This window comes from Siphateles boraxobius, unplaced genomic scaffold (genome assembly GCF_051911475.1).
Source record: "Siphateles boraxobius isolate OS27281-9 unplaced genomic scaffold, OSU_SipBor_1 48, whole genome shotgun sequence".
Classification (NCBI taxonomy): Eukaryota; Metazoa; Chordata; class Actinopteri; order Cypriniformes; family Leuciscidae; genus Siphateles; species Siphateles boraxobius.
The window spans coordinates 8,756,425-8,779,461 of NW_027509119.1; the positions used below are offsets into that span (position 1 = coordinate 8,756,425).

At 39.1% G+C, this 23,037-nt stretch overlaps 1 protein-coding gene across 5 annotated transcripts in view; it reads right to left on the reverse strand.

Annotated features, from left to right (window-relative positions):
- The window catches only part of kcnip4a (potassium voltage-gated channel interacting protein 4a), a 240,879-nt gene that overhangs the window by 89,384 nt on the left and 128,458 nt on the right, over window positions 1-23,037 (reverse strand). The window contains exon 1 of one of the 5 annotated variants that reach the window (XM_077201936.1): window positions 10,343-10,917. The exons of the other annotated variants lie outside the window; for them this stretch is intronic. Within the exon in view, the coding sequence (XP_077058051.1) occupies window positions 10,343-10,400 (58 nt within the window). The 5' untranslated portion in view covers window positions 10,401-10,917. Of the gene's footprint in view, window positions 1-10,342; window positions 10,918-23,037 lie in introns of those variants that run through there. 5 annotated transcript variants of the gene reach the window in all.

Sequence of the window (23,037 nt, forward strand, 5' to 3'; positions counted from 1 at the left end):
ATGGTATTCTTTGAAGTGAATATATATTAATTCTTCGGAATGATACGTAAATACCATGATACTTGAATGTGGTATTCATTTACAGTAGTTCTATGACAACACTTTACCAAGGCTGCCTAAGGCCTGGGACCAGGGGTGCCGCTAAGGGGGGAAAAGTTAGGACGATTCTAAGGGCCCACACACTTTTGGGGCCCCCAGAGATCGATTTTATTAATGGAATGGGTGGGGTAGGGGGCCCAACCTCATATTCTTTCATAGGGCCCAACATTTCTAGCCGCGCCTCTGCCTGGGACACACTAGAATATTTTCAAATCTTAACCGATTTTAAAACTGTGGGATACCACAGACATAAGGGCAGTTTCAACCAATTTTTACCATTATAATCCTCTGAATGCACACACTAGAAGATTTGTCCGGACCGCGAGACTACACACCTGCATGTCGAGTAGCCTAAGACGAGATCTCACAGAGACTCACGAGATCAAACGGGACTTGAGAAGAAAAACAAATGGAGGACGATCGACATTGTCAACAACTCTTTGTTTCACGGGAATAAAAACAAAGGAGAAAAAAGAATTTGGGTGATCTTCTTTCTCAATACTCCACTTTCGTGGCATGATTGTGTGAGCTCTGACGCGATCGGGAGCAGTAAAATAATCGTAATAATGACACCACACAATTGAGGACTTTTTGGACAAATAGTCGGTTGCGTGAAGTCTCAAATCGGGCCACACACCCCAGATCGTTGGGGGTTGCAAATCAAGCCCAAAATCGTGCTTAAAACCTTCAAGTGTGTGGCCAGCCTAAGGATGTGCTGAGTTTTGACAGGCGCAGGCCATTAAGAAATCACTGGTCATATTCTGAACAGGTGTTGCCTCATTTTAACAACACAGAGGAGAAACTCTTACACAGTGTCCTAACCAGGCATTAAGTGACAAGTTTGCAGTGACACACAATTTGTCTTCCACGCTGAATGCGAAACAGTGCCACGCTGCCACACTATCGCAGCCAATCAGAAGTTACTGTACAAGTTATGAGGACAAGGATTTTGGGATTCACTTTATTTTGATGGTCCCTTTAACACATTCTGTTGACTATAAGAAACGTTTCACCTACATGTTTTACTAACTCGGATTAGATTATTAGACTGGTAGGGTTTAGGGTTAGAATAGGTTGACATGTAGTTGCAAAGTTACTTACAGTTATACATATACTTATTGCACTTGTAGTTAAACGGATAGTTCACCAAAAAAATTCAAAAATCTGTCGTCATTTACACACCTTCATGCCGTTCCAAACCTGTATGACTTATTCTTCACCACAAGAGATTATTTTTTTGAAGGATTTCAACTGTTTTTGTCTATACAATGAAAATTCGATGGGGATCAAAACTAAATTGTGGGGGTAGCCCACTGTGAAATCTCATTGGTCCAAAATCCTAATCCACTAAACATACATAAAACAGCACAAAACATAAAAAAAAAATAATAGAGAGGGGGGTAAACTAGTATTTTCTTGTTAACCCCCCAAAATTATTTGGGGGTAAACTAGTATTTTCTTTATGGATTGGGTGTGATTGTAAACAGGATGTGGTTACATCTTTTCCACAGGTCATCGTGGCATACAACATGTTAATTTGACCCTTGGTAACATGTTTGACTGCGTTAGTCTGCGTGAATATGGAGAGTCATGTGTAGCACCACCGCCTGCTCCTAGTGACAGCTGCTCTCGCGGCGGTGAGCTCGGAGTCGTGTTCCTTCTGTTTGCCCTGTTTATAAGTGTAAACACCAGAAGGGCCAAGACTGAAGGAGCGAGAAGCACAACACATTCACTCCCCCACAGACAACAAGAAAACACCAAATCAATTAGCGAACACAGTGAGAGAACAGCCCGTGTCCCCTGATGAAGCTGAGACCGGATCCTACTGCAGTGTGTGATGGCACACAAACACACAAGCTCTTCTGGAGTGGACTTCATAATCAAAGAATTTTCCAGCGCTTGATCAGGATGAAGTAGGGCTGTGTCCTCTTAGTGCACTTCAAAAGCACAAGTATACCCCTAATGTATTGGGATGGTGCAGAAGGCTTCTGTCAGAGCGGCGCTGGGTAAATAGGAGCTCTTGTGATGGCGGACTGGCAGGCTGCTAAATAAATGGCAAGCATTTGAGTGGGACTGGAGTGGCTAGAAAGCCGTCTGTTCAGTGTCTCTGAAAGAAAGCAGGCGCAATCATCAAAGCCCTGTGGATGCACACTTACACCGGGACACTGAGGACTATCTGAAATACTCCTCACAAGTGGACACATGCATACACACTCGTCACACGCACTTCATGCTCATGAGTCACTCTCATAGAAGCACGCAAACAAAAGCCCTTCTGAAACTGAATAATACTCTAAAATATTAAAACTTTGCTATGGAAAATGTCACAGGGGACCGCTGCCATTTTGTTTCAAACAAACGAGGACAAACATTGGTAAAACGAAGGGCTGAAAAAGATAATAAAGGCAGATTACACCTGAACCTGAACAAACTGTTACATAATTTAGCGTTGCAGCATTAAATTAACTTCCCTTATGCTTCTGTGAAATCGTAAGTGTCTATAAACTTTATTGTTACTTAATTATATGTAAAATCATGCCAATTATTTGAGACCAGACTTTATAAAAGAATGATGAAATATTTTCTCATCTGCCTTTATTATCTTTTTCAGCCCTTCATTTTACCAATTTTTGTCCCCGTTTGTTTGAAACAAAATGGCAGCGGTCCCCTGTGACATTTTCCATAGCAAAGTTTTAATATTGTAGAGTATTATTCAGTTTCAGAAGGGCTTTTGTTTGCGTGCTTCTATGAGGGTGACTCATGAGCACGAAGTGCGTGTGACGAGTGTGTATGCATATAACCAGCACCTGTATCTGTATGTCTACTTTAGCAGATTATTTTGCTAAACTAGACAGGTGTCAGCTAACACGAAAAAAAAAGTTACCATAGTAAACGTAAAAACGGTACCATACTTAAAACCTGTAAAATTGGGTTAATACATATAAAATCGTACACCAACACATTCTCACCTGAGAAACGTTATCCCATTTCTTCAGGAATTTAAATTGGCGGTTTTACAACCAGAAGCTGTGCAATATTGTAGCATCATTGATTACCGTGAGTAACAACAATTTGACTGTTCCAAGATGACGAGCACGCCGACGTGTCTGGAGCGGTCAAATGTGGCTTCTACGCATCTATCGACTACCCACTTGTTGCTGGAAAATTACGTCATTATTGGTGAATCATCTACTAAAATAAGAGATTTTTTTGCCATTTAAATATTAATTACAAAAATGTAAAAAAAAAAAAATTCTGCAGCATCTACAGAAGATCTATAAGGGCCATGCCAACCAAAGAAAAACAGAAAAACCTTCACCCCTTAGGATTTCTCTCACCAGTGAGTGTGTAGAGAGTGATGAGAGGGACATGAAATGAAAAAAATTTGGAGTAGGATTTACTTGAAAAAAGCTAGGCAACTTTTTCCACTCAGAAAATGCTAATAAATTTACAAAGATTTGCCAAGTAAAAACCTAAGCATATTTATCAGTAGCTTTAATTAGAAATCTTTCAGTTAAAATTTACTTGGAATATGGAATTAAGTAAACTTTACTTAACCTAGTTAAGTGAAAGTAACAAAGAAAATAAGTAATTTTAACTTGGCTAGTAAAAGATTGATTAATATCGATTTAGTTGAAATTTCCTTTGAATTACATTTCACACTAAAAATTTTATTGAATTATACCAGTCATTTATAGTATGTGTTTTACTTAGAGTATCTAAGTAATTTATACTTCATCATGTCAGATGAAGCATGATGTGAATGCAAAGACCTCAATACTTGGTAGACAGTAAACAATGACGGTAACATTTGATGCATCGTTTTTGTGTTTGAATGTGATATTTTGAGCAGAAAATTTACTCGAAATGTCACAAAATGGCAAGTTACTAATCCTGACAACAAAAGCAATGATAAAACAGTGTAAATACAGCTGGAAACCAGTGAAAAATGAACCTCATTAATTATGCAAGGTCCAGTGCATCATGGGAACCCCAGTATCAGAAAAGTTGAGTAATTTTTACTTAATTTTATTGAGTTGATATTTGCGCTTTCATTTCTACTCGCTTGTATTAAGTACTGATATGGAATTTACTTAGTATTGTTTAATTCTTGCCTGAACTAACTTTTTCTTGTAAATTACATTGGGTTTTATTCAGTAGTATTTACCTTACCAAATAATCATTTTTTACAGTGTGGAAATCCTGGAGTGATCAAAATTAAAGTATCATGAAAGTGTACTTAAGCAAGCTTTTATTTCATTCTCTTATTTTATTATATAATCTGCAAGAACAGTTTTTTAAAATATACCTCTAATTTTTTAAGTACATCACAAGGGCACATTCAATACAATTAAGTGCACTTCTTTTCCTCAAGGGCACCATTTTTTTCATGTCGGACATTTGTAAATGAACCTCTTTGTGGTATATATGTCGCCTTAGATGCACCTCCTTTGCAATGTATTGATATTACTAAAAGCATGGTACCTTTTAGTATTTTGTTGTTTGTGTAATAAATCATACAACATACTCCTAACATTCAAATTCCTCCACAATAACAAGCCAGACACAGTTCAAATAAACTTAGTCCAAAGAGACTGCTCAGCTCCCAGTGTGGGAATCTGGGTTCCTTTAATTTCTGCTTACAATGCACACAACTGTCTTCTTTATGATATATTGCCCACTAGAAGGACCACGGCTGCCCATTCATTTTATTCCCAACCTGTTCCAAAAACCATCCATAAAATATAGGTTGGGAATGAGACACTAAATATAACTATCTCCATAGATATAGCTGCTGCGAAGCTACCCACTATACTTCAACCTTCATATCCCAAAGCTGGAGAGAACTCTAAGCAGTGGTGTGCTTTGAAAACAATCTTCAGTTTAATGCTATATTGTGTTACAAGTACATTAAATTACAGACATTTTTTCATCTCAGCTATTATGATAAATTTCAGTAGATTTGTCCTATGTTTTACATTTGTATGTCTATGATGGGATAGACTGGGAAACTTAAGCTTAAAGTCGCCAACCTAAGTCCAAGCAGCTCAAACTACGCAGAAAAATGACATGCAGGTTTTCGCTGTAGGAATATCAGAACAGGGTTTCAGAATTTTACCTGGACATCCAAATAAAACATTTGGACCTGCAAAAGCATAACAGCAAAATAATTTCAATGGTCAGCAGTAGTGGTGCTGTGGTCTGTTTTTTCTGATTTTCATAACGCTTCTGGGGTCAAACGCGATAGGGGTCATGACATGGATTTTTCTATTATTTTAACATGTTCCTTGAGGTTCACTTATTAAGTTATATATGCAGAAAAACTCTTATTTTCAGCCCTCATTCTGACCATCTGTCTGAAATGATCTGTTTTTAAGTGGCAGCTCCTTTAAGGCTTGTCAGTAAACAGCCACTGCTATGATTGGATAACATCATTGAGTTGGAAACATTATCAACGCTCACTCGCTATTGCACAAGAGTCATTATCCATATAAAACCGTCATTTACAGACAAATCATTATGGAATCATTTACTAACAGTTTGTGATGCAGCTGCTGTCAGATCCAATACAGCTGACTGCTTCACCTTTCAACAAAACTCTGTTACACACTGTGCCACAAAACAAAATCAACTGATGTGACCCGGGACGCCATTAAAAATAAAACCATCCACCACTGGGATCTTTCTGAAGTCTGAACAGTGATGCGAACATCAAAGCAAACTTTCTTTCACTCTTCCATTTGTCCTGTTGTCGACAGACTCAAGTGTGTGTATTGATTATAATGAGTTCTATTTACTTTTGGTGCTGAGAATAGGCGCGCTCAACTCCCAAACTGTTTATGTCAAAAAAATAATGATCGAATTATTTATACCTCTCTAGTTATACCTCATATATTTGTTAATACCATGCAGACTGATCTCATGAAATGGCGTATGTATGACACGCCAATTCGTATTTCCATTTTTGGCGTGCTATCAACACGCATAATCGCTTTTCAGCGTGTTTATCAACGCCTTTGACTTAACGTTATATTACTGTATTATATGACCTACCCCAACCCCGTCCCTAAACCTACCCGTCACTGGGGTTAATACCATTTATGAGTGTTCTCCTACCATCCTAGGAAAAAAAAGATCGCTCCACAGATGTAGATATAGATTTTGCTTCGTTTCGCTCGGACATTTAACGGCGTACACATACACGCGGAATCACTCGGACATTTAATGGCGTAGACATACACGCAAAAGATTTCGGCGTGGACATACACGCGGATAGCTCAAAATGCGTATAGATAACACGCCACTTGACTTGAAAGTGGCGTGTATGTTTACGCAAAGTCATGATGTCATGTTGATACCATGACCACACAGACACGTTTCAGCAGTTTCAACAGTGTGTGACGCGTTTCCATCACACACTGATGATGGCTTAGGCTGAAACGCGTCTGTGTGGACATGGTGTTAATAAATATATAAATCCCAGCTGTTAAGTGACTTAATGCAGTGGGCGGGGCCTGTTGTGGGTCAATGTCTTGCTCTAGAGACGGTCATATGCAAATATATTTGCAGTGTGACGTCACAGATCCCACAATACCAAAATTAGCCATTTTTGGAGCTTGATTAAATAAATGCTTTGTTTATAAAGAGGAAGACGTTTTAAGCTAAAAAACGTGCAATGTTTTAATAGAAAAAACACCTCTTGGGCTCCTATTTTAACTATCTAAGTGCATGTTAAAGTGCACTTAGGGCGTGTCCGAATCCACATTTAGTTTAACAACGGGAAAAATGGTTGGCGCGCATGGTCTAAAAGGGTTGTCCCTATTCTCTTAATGAGCAATGGGTGTGTTTTGGGCGTAACGTTAAAAGAAAACAGAGTCTCATCTCCCATTCCCTTTAAAAGCCAGTTGAGGATTGCTATTTACATGGTGGAAACGGATCTGCTCGTGTGCGAGGTTAAAGCGCAAGCAGCCCATCTACGGGACAAGCCGGATTCCACCATATCTTTATGTTCACATATGTTTTGATATTTGGCATGTTTGCGTGCTGCTGCCCTGTGCCCTGTGTGTAATAAGCAGAGTGTACACGCGTTGTGCACCCGCCTACTAATGTGCCTTTCAAATAACAAAAAAAAATATATATATCGTGCCATTGACTTTAGACCAGGGTTTTTTTGGACCAGCACGCCCATGTGCGAACAGATGGGCGCATACAGCGTGGCGCAGGACGTGAAAATGATAACTTCATTGTGCCTGGCACTGCATTGTGCTAGGTGTATGATAGGGCCCTATATAAGACAGAAAGTTATGTCAAGACCCCTTTAAAGAACACTTTAAGCCAAAAATTTTCTATATAAGGAGAAAGGTCTTAAATGATTGCATAAAACTTTAATGTTTAATGGGTTATTTAAATTTTATTCCAGTGATAATGTTAAATCATAAAATGTTATTAAAATTAAAAATGAATTGAAACTAAATTAATTCAAACTAAATTCATAAAATGATCCCATGATGGAAACCCCGAAAGGTTCAGTTTATTGTGCCAGACCGAACCCTTTAAGGTTCAATGTCGAACCTTTTCTTCTAAGAGTTGCTGAGCAGAAAATGAACTTAATTAACACGGGAGGAGCACACACGCAGTTAATCAACTCAATTAACGAGATAAGAGGTATATAAATACAGCAGACTTACCTCTGTGCCATGACAGTTTTACAGCATCCCTTCACCCCATTTCTTCACTTCTAACTATTCCTTTCCCAGTCTGAGATAGGAAAGTACTCTGGATTTGGGCCAAATTCTGAGCTCGGAGCCCTCCTTTCGGACAGCACACCAAAACCGCATAACCTTTATTCTATTTATTTATATCTAAGAGTGAACTTGTGAAATCCATTAAATGATCCCATGATTGAAATCCCTAAAGGTTCAAAATATGAAGTGCCAGACCAAACCCTTTAAGGTTCTATACAAATATGTACATTAAAATTAATTTTAAATTTAAAGCAAATAATTTTTGCCAAAACTATTACTACACCCACTGTGCAAAAACAATCGGTACAGTTGGTCTCATGAACCACACGCAACAACATAAAACTGGCATGTAGTGATGTGTTTTCTCTCTACGATGATGAAATGTTATGATACAGTTACACTGAAACTATATGGTTCCGGTACATATTAATCAGGTCCGTTCTAAGGCACACGTGCAGTTTCAGGTAAGAGATATCAAACAAAACGAAATATCTGCCCGATTAGCTGGGATGCTGTAAATAAGGTAATCAGGACGGTGTACATTTTAGAAACTTTGTAGGGATAGCAGCTAACTTCACGCTTTTTACTACTTTGCATTATGTAAATGTACGAACGACTCACCTTAATCATTACAGGCATGAACCAGATTTAACAGAGAGATAAGAAAGAGTAAACAGGACAAATTTTGACAGTGCTTCAGATTTGCTGGTTCTGTTGAAAAACACTGAAAGAACCTTCAAGATCTTTTTTGGGGTAAAAGCACAATCCTAAACTCCACTGAAATGAGACCAGTGCATGAAGGAGAGTGTGATGTCAGATTTATGTGGATTATGTGGAAGGTGAATGAGCTTTAATTTCACAGCCTGATGGCCTGGTAGATATTCCATAAAGAGTTCCTATAAAATCAAGCACCACATCACTAATGGTCCATTCACTGAGTTAATACAGGAGAGCGTTTGTCCTCACACCTTTGAATTTTGAAGGTGCTTATACACATATAAAAAAAAAAAAAGAATGAATGCACTGTAAAAAAATATTTTGTAAGCAAACAAAAAGAAAATTTCAGTCATTCTACTTCAAAATTTCATGTTTAATCCAATGTGTAATGTCGTCTCTTTGTAATTATTTGTGAAATTTACTAGCAAAGTGAAATTTATAAATCATAAACCAAATTTTGTTCAGAATAAACTGCAGAAATAAAGATAAGCCTTCAGTAATGAAGTTATATATCCTCTTTTTGTTTATTATCTCTTCCCCGTAAGGAATCCTCTGTTCTTCTATGTAAAAGCCCCTTGTACACCATTTCTGAGAAACCCTCCATTTGGAGTCCTTTGGCCACACATCAAAGCAGCATGAAACCATGAATCATCACTGTGTGGCAGAGTACTCTTTTCTCAAGGCGAAAGACAAAAAACACCCACCAGAGGAAGAATATGTAGGCTATCTATCTTATACATCTATATATATATATATATATATATATATATATATATATATATATATATATATATATATATATATATATATATATAAATAAGATATTTGAAAATACTATTCACAGTAAGGGTTAAAGGTTCTTAGAGGACTAGTGAAAATTCTTTTGAAAATTTAATAAATTTTTTTCAAAATAATACAATCAAAATAATAGGTAACACTTTAAAGTAAGTTTGCCCTTGTTAACATTTGTTGTCAGTGAACATGAACTAACAATGAAAAATACTTCTAAAGCATCGATCAATCTCTCCTTTTACTAATACATACTTAAAATCAAAAGTTGTATCTGTTAATATTTGTTAATAGACCTGAGCTGATATGAACTAACAATTAACATTGTATTTTTATGAACTAACGTTAACAAAGATTCAAAAATACTGTAACAAATGTATTGCTCAATGTTAGTTAATTAATGCTTTATCTTACATTAACTAATGCGACCTTATTACAAAGTGTTGTTAAGTGTTACATTTCATTGAAAAACTGACCAGAGAGTGTATTATTATTTTGTAATAACTGAATGGCAGCAGCACTCTAGATGCATAAGTGTGTAAAACCTGATGATCATGTTTCTCCAGCATGATTTAAAGTGATAGTTCAAACATGAAAATTGTGTCATTAATTACTCGCCCTCGTGTCGTTCCAAACCCGTAAGACTTTTTTTCATCTTCGCAGCACAAATGAATATCTTTTTGAGGAAATCCGAGAGCTTTCACTCCCTCCATTGACAGCTACGCAACTACCACTTTGACGCTTCAAAAAGTCTTACAGGTTTGGTAAAAAACTAGATCCAAAGAGCATCATGAGCTTCAATGGAAGTCGATTAATCGCATTTTTCAAAATCTAGAAACGTTCTCTTTTCCAGGTTTAAACTAATTTAAATCCTTAGACATTTGAACCCCACTTTACATCATCTATCCGTCTAATTCAACAAGTATTTGTTGCAAAACTATTCAGCATTTGTGACTTATTGTCACATAATAAAAGTGCTCTTTACTGCCTACCTGCCCTTTTTCTCCTTTGTTTGGTTTGAAGTGAAAACACCACCATCAAAGCACCCATGTTGCCCCCTCTCAGCGCTTCAGAAATCCTGTCGTGGATGTTTCTCTTCAGAGTTCTCCTGGAACAACTGTGGCTCTCCTCAAGTGCAGTTTGAGTACTGCTTTATAATTCAGTCTTGGACGTAGAGATTCTCAAAGATGTCTCCAGCAGCCTCACCAGTTTCAGATGAATCGGTGGAGATTGTGCGTCTTTCAAACCAATGCCTCCAAGCTGCTCCACTTTGGCACAGTTGAACAGCAGTTTAATTAAGCTCTCTGTGCTTTCTGCGAGTTCTCGTCGTTTGCTCCGCTGCCGTGCCCCCACTCTTTCAACAGACACTTCTTCACAGGCAACGAGGAAGAGGAGGGAGGGGAGCAGCAAAACGAGGAGGAGGAGGGGAAAAGGGCACAGTGTGAACTGAGCACTAGCTGTTGCTGCCTGAGAACGACTGAGTTTTGTTGTCAATCTTGAGTTCTGTTCGCTGGCTGGTGCTGGAGCAAGCGAAGCCGGCGCTCCTTAAAACGACAGAGACTAATGCATAATAATACGTCTTCTCAACGGCACACACCCTTTGGTAGAACTCATATCTCTTCTGTGAGAAATGCAAAAAAAGCACAGCGACTAGAAAATTGGTGGGCTGCTGCTAAATTGGAGTGACTTCTCCGAAAAACACATTGATCGGGTTTTTTTGGAGATTGCGGTGTAAACAACAATTTGATCTTAATCAAAAAAAGCGTATTGGCGTGGTAATTGCTTTCTTGCAATCACAAGAGGAGTAATTTAAGAATAGTGCGCATCGGAGAGTGTGCTTAATCATGAATCCGGGAAGAGACAGTGTCACACGGGGTTTTCTCAGAAAGTAACGCTGCGGGAAGTAAACACTGACTTCCATGGAAACCCAAACCGGGGGCTGGAGAACACAAAGAAGGACTATTGAGCATCAAGAAAATTCATGTAGAACACTATGTTTCACATGAGAATGCCTTGGGAATCAGTAGCTTTAAGATGAGAGACTGGTCGGCACAAAGTAGGCTGAAATGATTGCCCATGAATGTGTGGGTGTGCAAATTGCAAACGCAAAGAGCCTTTGCTTTGAGACACAGTTCAAGCCGTTTCCTACTCATTCTTGCATTTGACAGATGACAGCTAATTTCTGACAAAAGGAAATCTGCTACATACATTTTACCCACTTAAACGTTATTCAGTTCTTTTTCTATAGCCTAAAGCACTTTTACATTTCATATCTGCTGGTCTCTTTTAGTGGTTCTCAACTGGTTTTGCTTTGAGACCCAGTTTTATATATATATAAAATCAAGATCATCGTTGTTGGTGCGAAATCTTATACTTCAAGTGAATTGGTTTTTAATGTAACCTGGGAGTTTATTTTTATTGTAGTTTTGATCATTTTCGTTCAAATCAAAGATTTTTGAAAGAAAATATTCAATAAGAAAACTGTTTTTTGAAACTGTAGTAATATTTCACAATATTACTGTTTTTACTGTATTTTGATCAAATAGCCTTGGTGTGATTAAGATACTTTCAAGAACATTAAAAAATCTTAACTAATAATAAATTATTAAATTATATATTTATAATAATAATAAATACATTATTAATAAATTATTAATACATTATTAATTATTAAAATAATTAATACATAATGTATTAATAATTACTAAATAATAAATAATAATAAATTATTAATAATAATAAATTATTATTAGTTACAAAGTCCTTAAAGGGACATGGTGGTGGAAAAAAAAAACGAGACGGGAGAAAACATTATATTTCAAAGCTTTTGCGTTCTCTTCCAAAATGTTCTTTTATATTCATCTGTTCATTCCCCTGAGAAATTTTGCGCTCCTTGTAAAAAACTTTGGTTTCCCCCCGCAACACTGCGTTCTTTTACGAAACCTTTGCGTTCCTCCAAGAAACTTTGTGTTTGCTTGGAAACATTCAGAGTTCTTTGTGAGCGAACGCAAAGTTTCACCGGCGATTGCAAAACTTTTACGAGAGAAAGCAAAAGCATTGATTTTTTTACTCCCATCTCATATTTTTTTCCGTCATCATGTCCCTTTAGGGGCTCTGTAATTAGTTAAGATAAATTATTACTAATCTAAATTAGTAGAAAATTTAATAAAAAAAAGTTTAAAGGTAAAATATAAAGTGAATAAGCAAGCATGCAAGATTATAAAGATTAGCATGGTTGGTGCAACCTTTATTTTGTTAGTGAATCTGTTTTTAATGTAACCAGATTGTATATTCTCTTAGTTCCTTCATGTCACAACACAAGCTGTCCATGTTGGCATCTGCCTAATTTGGCGCCAAATATCACAACGCTTTGTTGCCTTTGAAGTCAACAACAGCAAAAACTACAAAAATAAATATGGGAAGCATTTTCTCTTTCATTTTTTATTTATTTATTTTTGGCATATTCAATTACTTTTTCTTATTTTTATTCAGAATTTTCCCTGTAACCCTATTAGAGCAGACCCAGGACCCATTTTATGGATTCACTGGCTTATCAACATTCACTGGGTAATTTATATTTATCATATTTGAGTTTCTGAGGTATCTCAGTTCCTATCAAAAGTGATAAAAGTGCCACAATACTTCATATAAAGCTCCATCACAAGCTTCTGTCAAAACAAACAAACAGAATGAGCTTCACCTGAAGCACCTCGAGAGTTCAGCTAACCTCTAAACACGGTAAGTCCCACGCATATTCACAACTCAAACCATCCTTCTCTTCCACCCACACATCCATTCATCCATGAACCCAGCGACCCTGTGCCATTTCAATACAGAGAACCGCCATTAAAGGCCAATTTTCTGAGCGTGTCAATGGCCACTTTGGTAAGCTCAGTGTGTGGAAATTATCTCAAGGTCCCTGCAAAACAGAATGAAGGCACCTTTCTCCCTATGCTTGCTTTGATATTCTTTCAGTGCCCATATGTATAAAATTGATTGAGATTTATGACAGATTTCAATAAAACTGAGTACAGTAATGTCTTCATATTTAATAACCTTCATTCCATAGGTTGAAAGCATTTAAAATAACCAGCTTTCTGTCGTCCCAAATGATAAAGCAATCACTAGTCATGTTTTTATCCACCTTTTTTATTTTTATTTTGGGATATTGCATTACAAAAAGCTGTATGGAAACACCAAGATACTCATAAACTCTAAATGCGCTCATTTGAGTCTGATACTTTTTTTATCCTATAAGAAGACATGCGTATGAACTAAGATGGAAACACATTTGCCAAATAAATCCCTGGATGTGCAACAGAACAACTGGTGATTGGATAACTCGACTAACAGGCGGACCAATCGCATTGCACAGCAACATCTTGAATGTTGTCATTCTGTAATGCCTGAGCTGTCTGTCATCAAAATTATGTGGAATAAAGACCTCCCAGAAGCATCACACATGATTGTGTTGACTAACATCAGGAATACGAATGCAAGAGAACATGACAACATTTATTGCATTTTGGCGGAAATAGTACAAAAAAAATTGTTGCTTAAAAAATAATTTAGAACAATTACAAGTAGAAGTACTGAAAAATTATATGACTCAAGTAAGAGAAAATAAGAATTTTGCTGAAAAACTACTCAAGTTACTACGTTACAAAGTACTTTAGTATTATTTTTCTACTTTAACCCAAAACAAGGTGATGTTAGCAATATTGAGCGCTAAACACTCATGTAATTTCTATTTCAGGAAGCCAGAGGACACCCTCACGAAAGTCCACAAGTGAGATTCATAAAAGTATCAAACTTATGACGTTCCAGGAAATCCCTTATATGGACATCAGATATCGCTACAGCTCAATAACATGCAGAGCCTTTCCAAATACCCACACTTGCGGTCTTGAAAGCGTGTGCACGTGACTGTAAGTAAGTGCGCAAGACTGTCCCGTGTCTAAAAAATGCCACTAAACCAGCGCTAAATGCACACTATCTTGAAAACCGCATCGGAGAGGTATTTGTGGCTAAGCGTATCACATCATTCATTAGGTTCGGGAAATCGTGTGCCCCAAAATTGCGAGATAGAGAGGAAAACATTCCACTGTAAGTTATAATTAAGTAGATATTACATGTAATTTGGTAGTAAAACAAAGTGTTAGTGTCTTTTCATTGGTGCAGAGATGAGTGGGATATGTGTATTTTGTAAAACATTTGCAACTGCTTTTTATCACTTAATTAGAAGCACCACAATTAAAAATGTTGTCTTCTGTTACATAGTGACACCTGACCAGACATTCAGAAGTTCATTTTAAAATGCAAAGTATTGATAATCAAAATAAAGCTCTGTAAACTCTTGCATTTTTACAACACTACAAGTGTGTCCCATAGGGTATTCAAAAGTTATACACATCTGCAGTTTTCACGCCTACTTCAACACTACAGGAAATACAAAATGTTGCCCCCCCTAGAGGAACCTGCAGCCGCGCATCTCTGCCCGCCCACCTCTAGTGGATGGAGAACCAAGGCGGTCCACCCATCCAAGCCCTGCAAAATGACATCAGCCCTCGCCAGTCACACTTACACCACTACCGGCCAGTCTGCATCGGCATTGCACACCATGGCAATCCTCCAAGTGTTTCAGGCCAAGCTCCTCCGCTCTATGGATGAGACTGGCCCGGACCCTGAGGCCTCTGGGACTTGAGTCAATGGGTCCGCTGTAAGGCGCGCACCACTGCAGAAAAACACTGTTTTTGCAGCAGCTCAAACAGAGCGAGAACTGAGAGTTTTCAGGCCCCCTTATAGTTCGGCTGGCTTGAAATGCTCAAAAATCAGTCACCAGGCCTACTACGGACCTATCTATAGTCCTCAGGGCCCTTAGGGGACCCCCGTTTGAACTGCTCCAGACAGTTGACCTCAAACCGCTTTCACTCAAAACCACACTCCTGCTAGCGCTGGCGTCGGTCAAAAGAGTAAGGGACCTGCAAGCGCTTTCCATAAGCGCTGCATGCCTTGAGTTTGGGCCTGGCGACTCCAGAGTCGTGCTCAGACCGAGGCAAGGCTATGTTCCTAAGGTGCTCTCAACACCGTTCAGAGCCCAGGTGATATCGCTATCAGCTCTTCCCCCATCGAAAGATGATAATAATTTGAATCTGGTCTGCCCTGTCAGGGCTCTCAGAATCTATTCTGGAGTGCTCCGTCACACAGTCGGAACAGCTCTTTGTGTGTTTCGGTGGCCACACTAAAGGTCTGCCGGTCACAAAACAAAGACTTTCTAGATGGATAGTTGACACTATCTCTCTAGCCTTCACCCACCATGGGCCTTCAATGCTCCATAGGTGTCAGAGCTCATTCCACTAGAGGCACGGCCTCCTCATGGGTTTGGTCCAGTGGTGTACCAATTGAAGACATCGGTGCGGCGGCAGGGTGGTCCTCACCGTCCACATTTGTGAGATTCTATAGCCTAGAGGTCCCTGCTTTGCAGGCACAGGTACTTTCCATCTAAAGGCCTCGGCCCCGAGCCTCTGCAACATTATACCTTAAAAAAGGGCCTGACCTTTGATTGGTCCTGGGGGGATTTGTGACTTTCAAACTTTACTGTTGACTTCGGGCCACTGGTAATGGTTCAGGGTGAAGTCGCTAGCTAAAAGCACGGCGTTTTAAAATGGGTTCCCACTGCATATAGCTAAGCAATATGAAGTAAACGTTCTTGAAAGGGAACGTACTTGGTTACTAACATAACTTCAGTTCCCTGAGAGTAGGGTACGAGTATTGCGTAGCCTGCCGTGCTATTACGCTTGGCTCAGATACTGTCGCTTCAGTCAATTTAACCTGATTCTATGGCAAAATGGTCTGCTTATATAGGCATAAGCCATGCCCATTCTGGAGGGTTCTGACACACCCTGGGTGCGAAGCAACTCGATTGCAGCACAGCCAATGAGCGAGCTAGACGCTCTCTGTACACTCTCTGTACAGCTGCATTGCATTTTAAAATAATGGCTTCAATATTCTCAAGAAAAGGAGTTTTCCCACTGCGTACAGCTATGCAATACTCGTTCCCTACTCTCAGGGAACCAAGGTTACGTCAGTAACCGAGTACGTTTTTCGTTCTACCGAAAATGTGCCGAGAGCCCACTGTTGCTATAGTAATGAACTACACTTATACGTAGTATAAGCTGAGCCTGGTTAGTACCTGGATGGGAGACCTCCTGAGAAAACCAGGTTGCTGCTGGAAGAGGTGTTAGTGAGACCAGCAGGGGGTGCTCACCCTATGGTCTGTGTGGGTCCTAACGCCGCAGTATAGTGATGGGGACACTATACTGTCAAAGAGCACCGTCCTTCGGATGAGACGTTAAACCGAGGTCCTGACTCTCTATGGTCATTAAAAATACCAGGATGTCCTTCGATAAAGAGTAGGGGTGTAACCCCGGCATCCTGGCCAAATTTGCCCCTTGGCCTCTGTCCATCATGGCCTCCAAATCATCCCCATATATACTCATTGGTTTCATCACTTTGTCTCCTCTCCATCAGTAAGCTGGTTTGTGGTGGGTGTTCTGGCGCAATATGGCTGCCGTCGCATCATCCATGTGGATGCTGCACATTGGTGTTGGTTGAGAAGATTCCCCCTTCCATATTTGGAAGCGCTTTGAGTACCCAGTAAAAAAAGCGCTATATAAATGTAATGAATTATAATCATTAATATTACGTGCATCTGATTGACAGATAAATCATGCCATCTTATTGCTAATGTTGAGGTTGTTTCAGCTTCGTACAAAGTTTGCTTCGTGCATTTAGTTTAACGGCATTGTTAAAGAGGGCAAGCTTTACCATTAAACTGAACTGACTGCATTATAGGCACGCACATTGTTCTTGCTCCATCCATGCAACTGTGTCCTTGTATGAGCCGAGTTTTCTATTTACTTCAACTGCTCAGTGCTCTGTAATATCAATGGTATGACCCATTTCAGGAGTGGCCAAAATTACAATTTAAAATCAGAATATGAGCATAGCTCATAGCCTTTATATTCACTAAAATATAAAACGTTAGCGATACTGATTCCACGCAAGCGCCAGTGATTGAATGTCAAAGTGCAGTTTGAAAGCCCAGTCCCCAGCTGAACTGGAAGTTTTGTTTGGCTTTTGCACCCGAGTCACTTGTCTGTTATTGGCTGAAGTGCACTAGTTTGAAAAGCGCCTGTCAGATGCCAGCTCACCTTTGTCAAAGTACTTTGTACTTTTGGTAAAAAAATAAATGTAGCGAAGTAAAAGGAAAGGTACCCCAACATAATTATACTCTAGAAAGTAGTTTAAAAAAAAAAAATCCTCAAGTACTCAAGTACAATACTCAAGTACTGTAAAGAAAGTAACTTTCCACCTTTCGCGCTCTGAGGCGCAAGTCATCTATGATGTATGAAAAGAGCCTTCCCTGATTGCAGCAACTTCCATTTTTCTTACATGCCAATTTCCCAGGAAGTGGCAATTTTGGTCTCTGGGGATGGGATGGAAACAGTGCTTTATTCACAAATTTTTAAAGCAAAATTCCAATTTTACACATACAGTAGCATAAGTTTACAACCTTGGATGGAAACCGCTACTAAGGCTCGACAATTGAATTACCTATCAAATCTGTGGTGCTGTTTCTATGACGGGGCGTCATTATTATCTTTCTGGTTGGGTCATATCCTTTTCAAGTAACCAGAGTCACAGAGATGGTAATCAACATGCAATAAAATAGCAAATCTAGTTTGCAGAGAAATTCATATTTGGTGGAGGTAGAATAAGGTTTTTCAGCACCACGGACAGAAGCACAAGTGTTACTGCACATGACCAGCAGACGGTCAATGTTGGTTAGCAAAGGCTGGCTAGCATTACCAAAAGACATGTTTCTCCATCTACTTTAGTCAAGGTATATGCCATACTTCATTTTTCACAAATGAAAACATGGCTGTGTAGGATAATGTACAGTCTGTGAAGTGAGAAGACCTAGGGTGTTTTCTGACACTGTTTTCACCAATCTGTTTTTCCTCATAAAATAGACTGTTTTAATAAGCTTATTATATAAATGAATGAATTAATAAATAAATAAATAAACCCAACCCAGTATTGAAGTTAGCTGCTATCAAACACGAAGACTCACAGGATAAAGGAAAAACACAATATTCAAATCTGCAACCCTGGAATTGTCTAACAGCTGAAAAGAACTAAACTATATGGCCACACAGTGGCAGTATGAGACAAGATGTGGTACATTTGAGAAAATCCATGTTGTGTTCCACAAACATAAGCACAGCTCTATAAATTATTATTGACTGGGTTAACCACAACTGTCTTTTTGTCATAATATTATTAAAAACTCATGAGATTTTAGGTACACATTTATAATTCCATTAAAAAAAATCTGTTGAAATGTAGTGTTGAAGCAGTGGAACAACAAAAAAGTAATGTTTCCCCCACGATTCACTGATGCCATTGTAGAAATGTGCAGACGACAGTAGTAATGGAAGGGTTACAGTGATAAATTGAGTAGAACATGCTGCTAAAAATAATAAAACTATATTATTATCAATATGCTCAACTCTGCATGAGGTATTAGCCGAAGAACTTCAGGGTCCATGGGGAGACCTGCACCTGTTTATTTAAATAAAACAGCTTTTATTTGACAACTGATGTGACTGTAGTTCTCCTGTCTGTTTACATCATGTTAAACCTACATTTCTAAAGTAGCATTTGTTTTATTGTGAAAACCCATTTCATGATGGGGAAAAAAATAGGTGAACAGAGCACTGCACTTTCTATATCACTGCATGGCTCAATTAAGACAACAGAGGGCGGTCTTGTAACACAAATGCAGACATTTAAAACACCTTTCTCCCCCTGTATTTCTGTTTTTTAATCTAGATCTTCATGAAAACGCTTTTATTACTCTACATATGTAACATACAAACTGCATATAAAACCACCTTCACAATCTCCAACATTAATTGTGTATTGCTATCTTTTTAAATGTCTTTCATGTCGTATTAGAAAGAGAATTGAGGGTTTAGGTACACAGATGAGCCAATACATTATGACCACCTGCCTAATATGCTGTTGGTCCCCAAATGTGCAACAGCGCTACCCACCGAGGCATGTACTCTACAAGAGCCCTGAAGGTGTCCTGTGGTATATGGCACCAATACTTAATAACAGTTCCTTCAGGTCCTGTAGGTTCCAGCACATCAATTCCACCAGGGAACACATTGTCATGAAGGAGTCTACCTGGTCTACAACAATGTTTAGGTAGGTGACACATCAAATTTATGTCCACATGAATGTAAAAGAGAACAGGACTCATCGTACCAGGCAAACTTCTTCCACTGCTAATAGGTCCAGCTTAGACACTCATATGCCCATTATAGGTGTTTTTGACAGTGGTCAGGGGTCATCATAGGCACTCTGATTCGTCTGCAGCGACGCAGCCCCATACGCAGCATAGTGCAATGCATTATTTCAGGGGTGGCGAATGTCGGTCCTGGAGAGCCACAGTCCTGCAGAGTTTTGCTTCAACCCTAATAAAACACACCTGAACAAGTTACTAAAACACTACAGGAAAAGGTTGGGAAAAGTTACTTTTAAAAGTAATGCATACCAATATTGTGTTACTCCCAAAAAAAGTAACTAATTGCGTTACTTAGTTACTTTTATGAAAAGTAATGCGTTACATTACCTTTGCATTACTTTTTCTCACCTGTGCTGGACTTGATTTTTGTTTTTTTATAACAACAAAAAAAGTTATATGGCAAATGTTAAGGCCCTTTCACACCTAAAGTGAAATCAATAAGGACTCAGGCTGAAGGAAATGCATATTTATGCCTGTACAGTAGAGGACACCGCTCAAACAAACCTTTCAACTGTGCTGCCATTCTAGATTAAACAATAGGAAACAGGAGAAGGAAGTTCAACACTCTTATTTCTAAATCTAATCTAAAGTCATTTTTGCTTATTAGTATGGTTGAATTAGATCATTGAAGGTCAGCTGCAAAGACATTGGTTTATAAAGTGAGATTAAATATATAAAGTACATTTGTGTAATTTCTATAGTTAATTATAAAAGTTCTGTTTTCTCACTTTATTTCTCTCAACATGAGGACAGGAGAGCTGTCAGTCTGTAAATGTAAAGAATAAAAGTAATAAGCGTTACTTATTTGAAAAAGTAACTTAGACATTTTGTTGTAAATTGAAAAAGCAATGCGTTTATTTACTAGTTACTTGAAAAAGTAATCTGATTACGTAACTCAAGTTACTTGTAATGAGTTACCCCCAACACTGCAGGAAGATGAGTTTTTATCAGGGTTGGCGCTGAAGTATGCAGGACTGTTGCTCTACAGGACCGCATGTGTTGTGACACATTTCTCCTGAAACCATCATTAAAGTTTTCTGTGACTTGTGCCACAGCAGACCTTCTTTTGGCTCAGACTAGACGGGATAGCCTTCATTGCCCTTGTGCATCAATCAGCCCTGGGCTGCCAGTAACCTGTCGCCGGTTTGTGGTTTGAGCCTCCTTGGACCACTGTTGTTAAATTCTCACCACTGCTGACCAGGAGAACTCTGATACTGTCAAATTGCCTTAACAATTTGGCCCTGTCAAAGTCGCTTAAATCTTTATTCCTGCCCGTTTCTCCTGCATCCAACACATTGATTACTAGAACTGACTGTTTGCTTCCCATCTAATCTACCCAGACCTTAAAGGTGGGATGAGTAGTTTTTGAAATTTGCTGTTGGCCAATGTTGATATTTGATATCAACCCAAACAAACGCACACCTTCTTCATTGCTCCGCCTCCAAAACTCACAATCCAATCCTAACAGCCCTGCTCTGTGTCAGTTTCGAACCCCGAATCCCCTGCAAGCGAGTCGAGTGTGCTAACAATGGCGCTAAACACCGCATTCTACAGCAGTACTCACAATATAAACAAAGTATTGTGTTTTTAGTCAAATAAAGAAAAATAAACATGATGCTAGTTCTGCCTTCTCTCTGTCAGTAAAGTCCATTCTGAAACGCGTCCGAAAATTAACTGCAATTCCGCGAATACCTGTCATACAGGCACGAGTGTTTTTCCAAAATGAAGCTTGAACTCTCTTCTTTGAGGGTGTACTCACACTAGCCAGTTTGAACCGTGCCCGAGTGCGTTTGACCACCAAAGCGCGGTTCGTTTGACTAGTGTGAGTGCTCCGAACCGTGCCCGGGCGCGGCTCGATTGGCCGGCCCTGGCCCGCTTGGAAGAGGTGGGCCAGAGCACGGTTCAGTTGGACTCGGGCGAGGTTCGCATGCAGTGTGAGCGCTAACCGTGCTGGAGCACAGAACAGGACGTGTGATGTACGGGAACTGTAGTCCGTAATCAAAGCTGCAAAGTCCTTGCTGCACTTCAGCTGGTACCTTGCAAACCTCCTCATACGAGCAGCACGATTACGTGAAAATTTTCGCGCCACTAAGGCGACACATCTGTTTAACAACAGGCTGTGAGAGGGCTGTGGACCAAACGACACAAAATTATCCACAAAGAAAACAGAGCGATGGACTCCGTTGTGTTCAGAGACACCGCTCGTCTTGTTTATCCCGAAACCGTCGCACCATTATGACGTAAGCGTGCTCCGGCTCCGTGCTCCTATGTGAGTGCAGGCCAGAGGGGGAGTGGGGAGGGGGGACAATCGTACTCGGGCCCGGTTCATGGCAACCGTGCCTAGTGTGAGTACACCCTGAAATGAATTAATTTATATAAAAAAAAACAAATATTCTCAGTTTATGTAATCTGTATGAAAAGAGAGAGATGTCAGTCTTTTTCTTCCCAGCTCACTATACCTCATTTTGCGTTAATGTGCCACGCCCACGGAGAGCGCGCGGTACTCAAACGCAAATGATCTAAGGCAAGCCATTCAAACATGCCAACGCCCACCAGCTGGATTATAAAACACATCATGTTTAGGAAGTATCTTACTACCGCTGTGTACACAGCATATCCCTACTTTACATATCTTCATCTTTGAGGACCTAACCAGTGATAATAATTCAGTCAACAAAAAAAAAAAAGTTACTTGTTAACTCTGCATTTGTGAGCGTTATCCTGTTTTTCTGTGTCTTGTTTATTTAACGACCATAGAATTTAAAAAAAACCAAGACACAGAAAACCAGGATAATGCTCACAAACGCAGAGTAACAAAACACAAGATTTTGCAAAGACCTGAAGGAACGCACAGGGATTATATAGGCATTGTAACAACATAAGACTTCACAAAGAATCACAGAACACACAGGGTTTATAGGCAGAGTAATGAGACACAGCAGAATGTACTATAATCAAGCATAATGAGTCCACGCAGTGGGTTATGGGAAATGTAGTCCATGAGAGCACAGGAGACGGAAGGAAAATAATCTGTTATTTAAACTGATTAAATTGTATATAGAAAGCGATCAAAGAACGCTCCCTTTACAATCGCTGCAGCTGTCAATCAAACAGCGTAAGTTTATCAGTGACTGAGTTCTGGGAAAAGCCTGAACAAGCTCTGTCTAATATCAAATGCTAATGCGTTTATAATTACGTAGTTCTCTTGCAGCTAAATTAGCTAAATAATCCACAGTAATATTAATTCAGAAGTCAATTTAGCGTTATTGTTCATCACAGAAAGCTTCGCACTAAGCAATAAATGCAAAT